Raw genomic sequence first — 15,092 nt, 5'->3', positions numbered from 1 at the left:
ATCGTTTAACGTCCACTTTCCATGCTAGCATGAGTTGGACGATTTGACTGAGGACTGGTGAAACCGGATGGCAACACCAGGCTCCAATCTAATTTGGCAGAGTTTCTACAGCTGGATGCCCTTCCTATATATAATCTCTAATCAGTTCCTCGACTTTTAAGATAATCAAGTTAATTACTTCACTTTTGATGATTAAACAGAGTAGACATCTTTGATTCTCAGTAAAGATCTCAATACACATTGTTGATATTGATTCCAAGGATAAATGCAAAATCACAGTATGTAAAAAATAGTATAAGCATCTAAATATATGTCAGTGTGTGTGTGTGTGTGTGTGTGAATATAGATATCATTGTCATCATCGTTTAACATCCGCCTTCCATGCTGGCATAACAAATTTTGAATCAATTCAAATATGTCTGAAACATAACTGGCATATAAAGAGATATAATCACAGTAGTTTGCCATGGAGAAAAATTTTTGCTTTGGGTAAAAGATGTTAAAAACACTAAAGTGAGTAGAAAGCATCCCTTATAGATTTGTAGATGCATGTCAAACTCCCCACCTCTCTTCAGCACCAGATACTAAGCAAAGCAACTCTAAACTGACTGAAAGGTTTAACTTGATTATCAGAAACCAGTAAATACTGATCAGTTGTGTTGGCCACCAGGTCAGAACAAAACATGGGTGGTGCACAAAGGAGTGATATAAAATAAACAAACTTTAGATTGGTTCACATCATAATGAAAATGGGTCTACACGTCAAATACATTCCAAGTGTATCTGATATGGTCTTAAGCTTATTTTACAGCACAGATTTGTGCACCAGCCATATGTATATGTGTGTCATGCTACTCCCACTAAATAAAGAAGATTGGCCTGCAAGAACCCTGTGCCAGTGCCATGCAAAAAAGTACTTGTGCTGGCGCCGTGTTAGAAGCACCCAGTACATACTGTAAAGAGGTTGGTGTTTGGAAGGGCATCCAGTCATAGAAACCAAGCCAACTTAACCTGGTGCAGCTCTCCTGTTTGTCAGCTCTGGTCAAACCGTCCAACCCATGCTAATATGAAAAACAGATGTTAAAGAATGATGATGATGATATCAATTAAAAAAAAAAAGGATCAATGGTCCTTCCCAAACCATAGGCTCATAAGGCTGGTTTCTCAGATTCTGTGACGAATATGTTCACCTGCTGAACAGGATGCCAGTCTATTGCAGGGTTACTCATTTTTACAAGTTGAGTGGACAAAGGACATTGTGTTGCTCAACAACATGATGCATTACCAGGTCCAGGAATTGAAATCACACTCTTTCAGTCATGAGTGCAACACCCTAACCACTAAACCATGTGCTCCATGCACACACATCAGGCTCTACATGCTTTCCCACAAGGTGCACTTCTATAATTTTACAAAAAAAAGTATCAGCCTAGTTACATGAGTCTTTCTATGCTAGCACACCTCAATCTTGCATATAAGATTTCATGAAACTGTGTGACTGCATTACATAAACAAATACACACACACTATGTCAGTGAGATATACTGATGTACTACGAGATGGAATTTATTGAGGCACATTCTCTACAAGCTGATGCCCTTCCTGTCACTAACCTTCACCTGTTTCTAAGCAAGGAAAATATTTCCCTAGGGAAACGTTTCTCATGGAAATCTGGAAATGAACAACATCACTCATGTGACGATGTTCGTTTATGACCATCACATGATTTCAAAACAAAAGGTACAAACAAATACACATATACATAGATATATGCATTTCTGCCAACTAAATCCACTTACAAGGATTTGGTGAACCCAGGGCTATAGCAGGAGACAATTGCCCAAGGTGCCATATACTCTTACAAATAAATTCCTTATGAATATTACCAATACTGTATGAGAAATAGCTGTAGCAAATATCTAAAATTACAATATAAGAGAAAGTGGAATACCTACCAAGGCAGGCCAGAAAGGATATTTGTTGAATTTAACCCATACTGCATCATTTTCCACAACAGGCGAGTCTGAAACATGAAAAGAAAAATGTATTTAGTCCAACCCATGCCAACATGGAATGCAGACATTAGATGATGAAGATGATTTGAATTGATAATATGTAACAAATATATTGCTGGTGCCATGTAAAAGGATCCATGCTACTACAACGTATAAAGTAGCCTTGTCAGTGCCATGTATAAAGCACCCAGTACAATCTATAAAGTGGTTGGTGTTAGGAAGGGCATCCAAAAACAGACATTAAAATGATGATGATGAAATATGATTTCATGAGAGAGAATCTTCAAGATGACCTAATGATAAAAACAGCCATTAACTCAAACAAGACAAAAACTTAATTAAAATATGTAACCTATAAATTAACAGATAAATAAGATATTCATAGTTCAAATCTTGACACTAACTTCAAGCTGTATACTTCTAAATAGCATAATCTATTTCAGTGTAAGAAGTTAGAAAATATCATTTTGATGTTATTTGTGCAATATAACAAAAATATAAAATCCATTATATTTTCACCTCTTTCAATACTATACCCCACCCAGTTGTAGGGTCTTGTCTTTCAAATACTTGATGATCTCACTAGTGCTGTTGCCATGAAAGAAAGCACCCAGTACACTCTGTAAAGTAGTAGGCATCAGGCAGAACATCCAGCTGTAGAAACTATGACAAAGCAGACATTGGAGCTCAGCACTGTCTTCTAGCTCGTTGAACTATTGAGTTTATGCCAGTATGAGAAAAAGGAAGTTAAACAATAACAATGATGATATATATCATCATTTTTATATCAAACTTTCCCATGTTTATACTGGTCAGATTGAATTCATTAAGGTAAATTTTCTACACCTGTCACTGACCTTCACCTGTTTCCCAGCAAGTTAATATTTTCTCATGACCAGACACATTTTCACAGAAGGTTAGAAGTAACAAGGAAACACACACATGGAACTTCTTTCAGTTTCATTACCAAGAAATACACTCAAAAGGTCAACTCAGAGCAATAGCAGAAGGCACTTGCTTAAGGTACTGTGCAGTGGGACTGAACCTGAAACCACATGGTTGCAATGCAAAACCTTTCAAACATGCAGCCAATTGCTATTAAGTCAAGACTGTCACCAAAAACCACTCAACACAAATTAAATCATTGCAGTAAAATTTGTTGATGTTAAAGTATTATTTGATTAAGTAACCACAGTAGCATTCTTAACTCTCTTAGTCTTGGGTCCTTGTGTCTAATCTTACTCTATACCTGGATTCTTGAGCAAAAACATAAACAGTTGCATATACAGCTCAAGGATAAGAATTGCAAGCAAACTAATGAACAGAATTGGCTGCATCTTCTTTACCACTTTACTGGGAATCCAGAGATGATGTTTCACCTATTCTTGCTATAGCAGGAATACAGTATGATATGGTTAATATTATTCAGTTATTTAAACAATTTATAGTATATTTCGCTACTCAATCACACGTAGCAATAATAAGAGAAATCAGAACATTATCTTTATTTGTGACATCTCAACATTAAAATATCGTGAGTTTTGTAAATTGAGTGCTGAAACTGGGAGAAACTAAGACCAGAATTTGTATCTTAACAACAAATTACATTTCTAAAGACATAAATAAGTTTATCAATTCAATAAACTATATATGGAAAGATACTCACCAGCTTTTGTAGAAGATAGAGTGTCGCACATCTCATCATCAGTACCAAAGGAGCTTTCATCAGATGAATCAGATTTGTCCTCAGGGTTGGAATCTGTGTTTTTCCTGTTGAAAAGGTTAAATAAAATAACAAGATTATATATATATATATATATATATATATATATATATGAATGGGAGGAAGAGAGCCTGCCGTATGTCGACCCAATAGAGGGACCAGCTATCCGAGTTGATAGTACCAGGGTAGATAAAGCAATTAAGAGTATGAAGACTGGGAAAGCCCCCGGCCCATCAGGAATCACTGCAGAGATGCTCAAAATATCTGGCAGTGTTGGCTATAGCCTAGTCACCCGTATTACGAACCAGGTGATACACGAAGGAGTCATACCCAATGACTGGTGTAGCAGCATCATAGTCAACTGCTACAAAGGTAAAGGTGACGCTTTAGATACAAATAATTACAGAGGCATCAAGCTGTTAGATCAGGTTATGAAAGTTACAGAGAGGGTCATAGCCCAACTAATTAGGGAGGGAATCAATTTAGATGAGATGCAGTTTGGGTTCGTGCCAGGTAAAAGCACTACTGATGCCTTATTTCTAGTGAGACAGCTGCAGGAGAAATACCTAGCTAAGGATAAACCTCTGTACCTGGCTTTCGTTGACATGGAGAAAGCCTTTGACAGGGTCCCCCGATCCCTTATCTGGTGGTCAATGAGGAAACTTGGGATAGAAGAATGGTTAGTGAGAGCTGTGCGAGCCATGTACAGAGATGCTGCCAGTAAGGTGAGGGTTGGAAATGAGTACAGCAATGAATTCCGGGTAGAGGTAGGGGTCCACCAAGGTTCCGTCCTCAGCCCCCTCTTATTTATCATAGTCCTCCAGACAATCACAGAGGAGTTCAAGACAGGTTGCCCCTGGGAGCTCCTCTATGCTGATGACCTTGCCCTAATTGCAGAGTCACTATCAGAACTAGAGGAGAAGTTTCAGGTGTGGAAGCAAGGTCTAGAATTGAAGGGCCTTAGAGTCAACCTAGCTAAAACCAAAATCCTAATAAGTAGGAAGGTAGATGGCCCTGCTCAGTATGTAGAAAAGGAGTAGGTAGTAACTCTATAAGATGTACCCGGTGCAAGCTATGGACACATAAGAGGTGCAGCAACATCAAAGGCAGGTTAACTAGCAAGTTAGTTTTTGTTTGTGGCAGATGTTCAGGTGCAATAAAGACTGTAAACAAACAGGAAACAACTTCTATCTCATTCCAGGGTGAAAAACTAGAGGTAGTCGATAGCTTCCGCTATCTGGGCGATCAAGTTAGTAGTGGGGGTAGGTGCGCTGAAAGAGTAGCTGCTAGAATAAGAATAGCCTGGGCAAAGTTTAGAGAGCTCTTACCCCTGCTGACGACAAAGGGACTCTCACTCAGAGTAAAAGGCAGACTGTATGATGCATGCGTACGAACAACCATGCTACATGGCAGTGAAACATGGGCTGTAACTGCTGAGGACATACGTAAGCTCGCAAGGAATGAAGCCAGTATGCTCCGTTGGATGTGTAATGTCAATGTGAATACCCGTCAGAGTGTAAGTATCTTGAGAGAAAAGCTGAACATTAGAAGCATCAGTTGTGGTGTGCAAGAGAGACGATTGCGCTGGTATGGACATGTGGTGAGAATGGATGAGGATAGCTGCGTGAAAAAGTGCCACACCCTAACAGTTGAGGGAACCCGTGGAAGAGGTAGGCCCAGGAAGACCTGGGCTGAGGTGGTGAGGCAAGACCATCGTACATTGGGCCTCACCGAGGCGATGACTACTGACCGAGACCTTTGGAAATGTGCTGTACGTGAGAAGACCCGGCAAGCCAAGTAAGATCGTTGCCAGTGCCCCTGGACTGGCTCTTGTGCGGGTGGCACATGAGATGCACCATTTTGAGCGTGGCCGTTGCCAGTACCGCCTGACTGGCTCCCGTAGGATTTTCGAGTGAGATCGTTGCCAGTGCCCCTGGACTGGCTTGTGCAGGTGGCACATAAAAGACACCATTTCGAGCGTGGCCGTTTTAGTGCGGGTGACACGTAAAAGCACCCACTACACTCTCTGAGTGGTTGGCGTTAGGAAGGGCATCCAGCTGTAGAAACTCTGCCAAATTAGATTGGAGCCTGGTGTTGCCATCCGGTTTCACCAGTCCTCAGTCAAATTGTCCAAACCATGCTAGCATGGAAAGCGGACGTTAAACGATGATGATGATGATGAATGATTTGAACATTTATTCTCAATATATTTCAGCAGATGTTACCACAAAATATGTTAATTGCAGTTTTATGTAGGTCATAAGAGAACATCTACTCTATATGCCGACAATGTGCTCATAACATTTTTGGCTCATTTATGCAAAAATTTCTGGAGCACCAATGTTACAATAAGTGCCTCAGTAAGAAACACACAGTCCTTTGAGCTTTTAAATAAGCCACTGGGCTTTGTTTATAATTTCAACAAACTATTTGCTGATTAGTGCTTATATCTACTAACCAATGAAATAATCATTATTTGCACTATATATATTATTTGATAAACACAATATGTTTTTATGTGTTACTATTAGTTTCATGTGATGAGAACATGCCAGACAGTATTTTTTAACAATTAAAGGGGAAATAATTCTAATTTCCCCATCCCACCATTTTGCTTCGTTTTATTTTATTTTCCATTTTCTGGACCTTTTATATCTATTTCCTTCTCACATCTTATTGTCCAATTTTTAGTTTGTTATGCCAGGTGTGCAGGGCCTGAAGATTGTGCTGAGACACCAGACATGTTAAAAAATACTGTCTGGCATGCTTTCACTACATGAAACTAATAGTAACACATAAAAACATACACTGTGTTTATTAAATAATATTTATCTCTCACCAGATGGGGTACTTTTTTTGTTGATCTTACCACATGGAATAGTACACAATATATATATATATAGAGAGAGAGAGAGAGAGAGAAAGAGAGAGAGAAAGATAGAGAAAGAGAGAGAGGGGGGCAAAGACATTGAAAATACTTGATTATGAATATACACATACAACAGATGAGTGGGTAAATGATCCTATTTTACTACAGGCACTGAACTGTGTCACAAGTAAGGCATTAACCACACTAATAATAACAACAAGAGCACGCAGAGAGTGAAAACCTCCACCAAGGCAACACTAACATCCTCTCAACGATTAGCGACATGATTTTTAAAATGAGAATATCTGAAATAAACTCAACAGCTGTCACAAACGAGAATACTAAACATGAACCCGACCGCTCTCAATGGTAGTCATGGAAATGTGAAGGTGATTGTAGAAAACTTAGTAACAGTAATAAATGGTTTATCCTTATATAATAGAAGCCAAAGTTAACAAATTCACCATCCAAAATAGTTTCAAAGGCGGAGGTAATAAGTTCTACTCAAGAATTTTTAAATAAATAGCATGAGACCTTTTGGTTTTCTCTTCTCTTAAATTCCAGCCTTCCTTTGGTATTCCTGTTGTTTTAGATCAACGTATAGATGTATGTATATATGTAAGTATACTGTTAAGTGTTAATATGTATGCATAATATATATATTATGAAAATATGTTAGTGTTATTTCATTTCTGAACGGTTTTGCTGCCGTCTATAGGTAGTTTGATTTCTTTATCCATCAATTTTGGATCTTTTCCCTTTGAACGGCAAATCGAGAAATTAATTTTTTGTAACTAAACACTTTCAAACTTCGGACACTGGTAGAATGTGTCATATAAAACATCTTTTACTCTAGTGTTGTTGAGAAAAGTTTATATTTTTAAAGTTATTTCGTGTTAAAGTAGTCATGTTTCGGTAATTTCAACCAAACAATGACGTGTATTCAGCTGAATAAAATTACTGCCGTTGTTTGTCAACAACAACTATCAGTGGTGTGTATTTCGTTTGTCACTGTTATTTATGACATCATTTATGCATTTGTACTGGCTTTAGCTTTAGGGGGTTAGGGTTAGGGTTGGGATTTTAGGGTTAGAGTTACGGAAAAAAGTGAAAAATGAAGAAATTGGAGGGGGGAGGGGCAAAAAAGTCTTTCCGAAAATAGTAGCTGAAAAGCAGGAAAAAAAAAACTAAAAGCAGTAGAAATGGTGCCATGAAGTAAACATGCTGCAGATACACTCGTTTATTCATACAAACATAACCGAGATGAAATATGTCATAAATAACAGTGACAAACGAAATATACACCGCCGGAAGTTGTTGTTGACAAACAACAACAGTAATTTTATTCAGCTCAATCAATGTCATTGATTGGTTGAAATTACTGAAAACGACAACTTAACACGAAATAACTTCGAAAATAATGAATTTTACAGAATAAAAGAGGTTTTAAGTGACACATTCTACCAGTATACGATGTTTGAAAGTGTTTAGTTACAAACAATAAATTTTTCGATCTGCCAGTCAAAAGGTAAAGATCCTCAATTTCTACTAAGATAGAGATGCGAATAAAATTAATAATAGAGAAACAAAAATAAAACATCGGAAACAGCAAAAAGGTAGATAATTGAGAAAGACTTGAAAGTGAATGTAAGATCATAATCATGTAAGTAAACATAGCAAATAATCCAGAATCCTTGTCCAGTACCGGATCGATCCCAAAATCTAATCAGTTTTGCCAGTCACGAGGCCAAACATCTCTGAAAGTTTCATCCGAATCCATCCAGCATCTTGTCCATGGACAAACAAACAAACACGACTGCAAACAACACCTCTGCCTTCGCTAAGGCAGAGGTAATAAGAATCCTTTCTACTATAGGAACAAGGCCTGAAATTTGAGGGGAGGGGGCTAGTTGATTACATTGATCCCCAGTGCATAACTGCTATTTATTTCATTGACCCTGAAAGGATGAAAGGAAAGTTGACCTTGGCAGAATTTGAACTGAGAACAAGGATGGACAAAATGAACAATAATAATCCTTTCTACTAAAGGCACAAGGTCTGAAATTTTGCAAGAGGGGCCTAGTTGATTACATCAACCCGAGTGTTTCACTAGTACTTAATTTATTGAACCTGAAAGGATGAAAGGCAAAGTCAACCTCCACGGAATTTGAACTCAGAACATACCGACAAGCGGAATACCACCAAGCATTTTATCCAGTGTGCTAATGGTTCTGCCAGCTCTCCAGCTTAATGATGAAAATAATGGTTTCAAATTTTGCCACAAGGGCAGCAATTTTGGGGAAGAGGGACGAGTTGATTGCATTGACCACAGTGTTCAACTGGTACTTATTTTATTGACCCCCGAATGGATGAAAGGCAAAGTTGACCACAGCAGAATTTGAACTCACAATGTAGCAATGGATGAAATACTGCTAAGCATTTCGTCCAGCGCGCTAATGCTTCTGTGAGCTTGCCAGCTTAATAAAGATAAAGGTGTCTTTGAACAATGCATTCTATTACACCATTCAATCACTAAAACAAAATCAATGATTAATCTTCAGAAAACAAACAACAGATGGTGTACTATTTCATTAGACTCTAGTCAGTTATTAACATTCATACAACATGGTAATCATTTCTTATTTCATTCATTCATTCATTCATTCAATCGTCATCTACACTATCTTTCATACAATGTTTTTGATAGAGACAAATATATTTCTAGCTACAAGTGAAGTATCAGTGAACCTGAATATACAGAACCATTTTCACATAAGTTTACATGGCAACCTAATCAATACAACAATAAAAGACTCAAAGATGTCAAATTCCAGCATTACTTTTCAGAATAAAGAAGTTTCTTCCTTGTTGCTGTTTCCTCTTCCTTCTCATCTTTCTCCCCATTGGATCTTTTCTCACCACTGGAGTGAGGTTTTCTAGTTGGCCGTTCTAGTTTATTTTCCAAAGGAGTGCTAGTATCATAACTTGGCTTCATCTGGAACTCTTTTCTTCTCTCTGTGTTGCCAATAGACAATACACCATTTCTTTGATCCTTCGATGACTTCAGTTTGGTATAAGTCTTTGGTTGTGTAAAAGAATTAATACTGCGTTTGGAGTTTTCATTTTCTCCCATGCAAGAGGAGTTATCTTTTTTTTTCTGAAGTGACCGGTATGAAAAGCTGGGTTTATGTGCTGGCTGTCGGATGGGTTCATCATGGAACATATAGCAACTACCTCTGTCATGAACTGTGGTAGGTAAGGCCTTCTGAGGTGGAGGTGAGGCTGGTTTCCGGGCATAACAAGGAACACGACTGGTGACTTCTGGTGTGTTCATGCGACGTGGGGCCTTGAAGTGTTGGCTTCTCAGATATGCATCATTCTCAAGCATTCGACGCTTACGGTTGTCAGCATTTGCCACAAAAGAGTCAGGCAGACTAGGACAACGGAGTACATTTTCTTCAGGTTTATAGTGAATTAACATCAAATTTAGCCGACAAGTAGAAAAGTTACACTGGCTACAGGTATACTTCAAATGGTCACTGGTCTCATTTGTGTAACTAGTAATAGTGCTGGTGGCACCTGATGTAGCCGGAGGACTGTCAGGAAGTAAATCTGCTTGGTTGTGTGAACTACCAGCAACAGATGACTTACTGTTGAAGGAACTATTAAATATAGAGTCAGTTGGATTCTTAACTGATGAGCTTTTTTTGTGTGTAACATCAGTGTTGTCCTTGGCAGCTTTTTGAGCACATTTTAGAGCCATTAGGAATCTTTGACTCAAATCATTTGGCAGATTTTCACCTGGAAAGAAAAATAAAATACAAAGAATTATAATAGATAAAGCCAAAAAAAAAAAATGATACACAATATAAATAGGGGAAAAATTATTTTATTTTTCCCCTTTTATTAATGATGTTAAGAAGAAGTAAACTGGAGAAGCACAAATACAGGGGACAAGCAAGGAATTGATCATGTGTCACCTGTCACTGCTACTGCATTGATCAAGACCATCTAACAGAAATATCAGATAGTATAATTCACCATTGTAAAATCAATGAACATTTCTCTTGTGAAGAAGGCTATCAACACTATCAACACACTATCAATTAGTCTACACCCTGTTTATACTAGGATATAGATTTATCTCTCGTATGCCTAAAATTACGAGAAACCAAAGTCGAGTATTAGGTTTGTGAATCATTATCGTTCGGAAAAAAAAAAAAAATTTAATGGTTGAGCTTGTAAGCCTATGTCAGTTTTATGATGTCTGGTTATTTTAATAATACATTACAAGGAAGGATGGCTATAGACCAGTGATTCCTAATGTGGGGCGTACACCCTACTGGTGGAACCTGGGAAAACTAGGGTTGGGGATGGGATCCAAACTTTCTTTTTTCTTTTAAGTGGGACATGGAATTGTGAAAATCTTTTTTTCACAGCAGACATACTACACCTACACTCAGCCTAGCCAAACCAATCTCTCCAGCGAAGCATATTGTGTGAAGACTGTTTGTTACAGTATAGTGCTACTCTAATGCTCTAGTGTGGACATTTCTTTAAAGAAAGTATATAATCATAAAATTTTAAAGATAAAGTTCTTTTTTTCCAACCACTGGTGGGGCATACATTTTTTTGGAAAGTTATGGTGGGGCATAGGGGGAAAATAGGTTGGGAAACATTATTGTAGACGTAAAGTCTTACCTTTCTTTATGTAGTTCTTCTTGTGTTCTGTATTAAATGGCATGATATTAGATTCAGAACGAATAATATCACTGGAATAAAAAGTAAATAAATAATAACTTTTACACGCCAGTCACATAACAGTTTCAAATTTTGGTACAAGGCTAGCAATTTTGAGGAGAGGGGGAAGTCAGTTACATTGAGCCCAGTGCTCAACAGCTACTTTATTTTAGAGCCCAAGAAAGTGAAAGGCAGAGTCATCCTCAGCAGAATTTAACCTCAGAAACTAATAAGCCAGAAGAAATGCTGTTAAACATTTTGTTCGACAAGCTAACGATTGTGCCGGTTCACTGCTTTTCACTAGTCACATAGCAAATGGGCTCAGTGACAAGTGCAGTATGTTACATAAAAATGACTGATTACTTAAATGACATCTGTTAGTCAACTAATCTGTTAGCTGAAACTATTACTGGGCCATGTGTCATGGCCGAGATATAGGCATCTTCCCAGGTATTTACTAATAGATAAACAAATGACCAACCTGGCCTGTGGACTTGAGTGGGCAGACAAGGGGTAAAAATAGGTAAAAAACGAATGCTTAGAGATGATCTACAAACTTACCTTAAACCAGGGGTGATATATCTTGTGAACATGTGTCATTTCTGAACTGATTCCATAGGAATAAAAGAATAAGTCGACAGTCCTAAACTATTTAAACTGTCATGTTTTCACATCCTTCAATACTACTACACCCCACTCAGTTGCTGGGGGGGGGGGGGGGGGGAATCTTGTCTTATGAATACTTGGTAACCGCACAAGTGCCAGTGCTACAAAAAGAAAAGCACCCAGTACACTCTGTTAAGTGGTTGGCATTAGGAAGGGTATCCAACTCGAAACTAAGCCAAGGCAGATACTGGAGCTTGTCGGTTCCTATTAAACCATTCAACTCATACCAACATGATGTTAAATGATGAGGATGATTATATAATACTAAATAAACAGTGAGTTATAAAGTTCTGAATATTGTATTTTTACTTTAGAGTTGGTGTTTCTTACCACCATCTGCTAAATGTGCTAACTTTTGTAATTGATCTTTAGCCAAGATAAAAATACTTTCATGGAAGTTAAAATCTAAAATTTAAGCAGCCTAAACAATTATATTTCTGCATTATTAATTCCTCTAAAGAAAGTGCAAGCTAGTAGAATTGTTACTATGCTGGATAAATGCTTAGCGACATTTCTTTCAGCTCTTCGCATTTGGAATTTAAATTCCACCAAGGCCAATTTCCTTTCATCCTTCCAGGGTCAATAAAATAAGTTTTAGTTGAACACTGGAGTTCACGTAACCAACTTCTCTTCTCAAAATTCCTCTAACATAATTAATGTCCCTAGATTAAATATTTTACAATATATCAATGAAGACCGCAGCTATTCACGTTAGCCTTAATAGCTACAATGTAATAAGTAAGCTGACTGCAAAACTTGTCAGTAGTATAAAATGTGTTTAATCCTTTAGCATTTAAACCAGCCACAACCAGTCAAAATATTCTATTTGTTTTATGTTCAAACTGGCCAGATCTGGCTTCTCATGTCTACCCTACCAATGTCATTCTAAAAGTAAATGATGAGATCATCAAAATCTCAAAGCTACAAGATAATGCATGATCAATTCAAAATAATGTAAATAAATAAGCATTACATTTGATAAATTAATCTGAATGCTAGTGGGTTAAGAGAAAAGATTAGATATTTCACCATAACTATTTCTAGAAGAAATTTCAAGTCAGGTCTTTTACTGTAGACTTGAAAAGTGTAAAAAAGTAAAACAAATAAAGAAAAAAAATCAGCAGAAAGTGATAGTGATACAGGTATATAGTAGGGACGTGCCACCTGGGTAGGCAAGATAGGCAATGCCTACCCTGAATAGTTACATTTTACTTTTATAGCAACATATGCACCTAATTCAATAAAATTATGAAGGTTACTCTGAATACTATGCATAAAATGCAAAATATTTAATTTTTTTGTAGCTTAGGTTGGCATAATTTGCCTCTGCTGTTCAATCTCAGTAAAACTACGCATAGTACTGCTGTAGTACACATGCTGTGTACATTCCTATAACATTTTCTTTAAGTGCTATAAAGGCAGAAGTAATTCTGCCTCCAACTCAGTCGCATGCCAGTGTTTTGCTTATTTTTTTTGCGTGTTTTACTACATAAACATCACCAACTGCCTACTCTGAGTAATTACTGATGGCACATGCCTGATATATAGTATCACAAGTAAAGGGTAACGAACTGAATTCTTTTTGGTGAGGGAGTAAAATGTTTTGAAAATAAATACTGTATTTCAACCCAATAAACACGAAAATAACTTACAAACATTATATCAAATAACATTTGTGCTAAGGGAACTGAAAATATTTCATTCTCTCTAGGAATTTTACATGGAAAATAGAACAATTATCTACATATAAGAATGTCACAAGCAAGATGGTGGAATGGTTAAGAGCTCTTTCGTTTGGTAAACAAACATTTTCAGGTTCTGAAGAAATGTACAAATTTTACAGAATAAATCCAGGAAAATAAACCTGTTACAAGTTTCTCTGTCCTGTCAGATTAATCTTTTAACATTGAGGTTACTCTATCAAATGTAATAGTTATTTATTGACATTGTTTTGCATTATTTTGTAGCTTCAAAATTTCTTCCATGTGGTTGTTTAATTTTAGAAATGATATGGTAGGTAAGCATGAGAATCTGGATCTGACTGGTGGTTTGAACATAAAACAGGTAGAATGTTTGCGCTGGATGTGATCGGTTTAAAAATCAAAAGGGTTGACGAATTGAACCTACTGAATGGTGTGTGTGTGTGTGCATGCACGTGCAGCTATAACCTAACAACTATGAGGAACTACAATTTAAATAGTTTAGAGAAACTGGTTGAAAGTCATTACAGAAATTATAAAAGAACAGTCTTTGAATAATTTAAACGATTCCATTACTTTATGCTATGATTTCAGAAATAAGCATAAAAATCTACATTGAATATTATATTACATTATATTATTTCATATCATCATCATGAACAATGTTATGAAATATTATATCATAATCATTTACCATCCATTTTCCATGCTGGCATGGGTTGGGCAGTGTGACAGGGGCTGGCCAGATGAGCTACGTGCCTGTTTTGGCATGGTTTCTACAACTGGATACTCTTCCTAACGCCAACCACTTTACAAAGTGTACTTAGTGCTTTTATGCAACACCAGCACAGGGTGCTTTTTACAAGCCTGCATGATTAGGATCACTCAGCTGTAGCGGGATGCAAGAGACATGCCTGTATGCAAGGACAACCACAATTTTACTTAGTTTGACATGTCTTCTCAAGCACAGCAAACTGCCAGGAGTCTCGGTCCCTTGTAATCTCCTCTGTGAGGCCCAACATTTGAAGATCCTTTCTCACCACTTCATTTCACATCTTCCACACATTCTCTCCACAATTAGAGACTGACACTTCTTGATACAACTCTCCTCATCCATAGGCAGAGTCAAGATTAGCGCATCTAAATAAGTAGTATAATATTATATTATAATCTAATATAGCATAATATAATATCATCATCATCATCATCATCATCGTTTAACGTCCGCTTTCCATGCTAGCATGGGTTGGACGATTTGACTGAGGACTGGTGAAACCGGATGGCAACACCAGGCTCCAGTCTGATTTGGCAGAGTTTCTACAGCTGGATGCCCTTCCTAACGCCAACCACTCAGAGAGTGTAGTGGGTGCTTTTACGTG

General features: G+C 37.4%; 1 protein-coding gene across 4 annotated transcripts in view; it reads right to left on the bottom strand.

Annotated features, from left to right (window-relative positions):
* Positions 1-15,092, bottom strand: part of LOC106879584 (uncharacterized) — a 59,866-nt gene that overhangs the window by 13,201 nt on the left and 31,573 nt on the right. For all 4 annotated transcript variants that reach the window (XM_089363718.1, XM_089363717.1, XM_052973271.2 and 1 more), the window contains exons 4-7: positions 11,309-11,379; positions 9,448-10,408; positions 3,682-3,785; positions 1,956-2,023 (exon numbers count right to left, since the gene is read on the bottom strand). In XM_089363718.1, coding sequence (XP_089219844.1) covers positions 1,956-2,023; positions 3,682-3,785; positions 9,448-10,408; positions 11,309-11,379 — 1,204 coding nt within the window. The remainder of the gene's footprint in view (positions 1-1,955; positions 2,024-3,681; positions 3,786-9,447; positions 10,409-11,308; positions 11,380-15,092) is intronic.

This window comes from Octopus bimaculoides, chromosome 15, assembly GCF_046866305.1.
Source record: "Octopus bimaculoides isolate indiv1 chromosome 15, ASM4686630v1, whole genome shotgun sequence".
NCBI lineage: Eukaryota > Metazoa > Mollusca > Cephalopoda > Octopoda > Octopodidae > Octopus > Octopus bimaculoides.
This window is presented reverse-complemented; position numbering and strand designations above follow the sequence as displayed.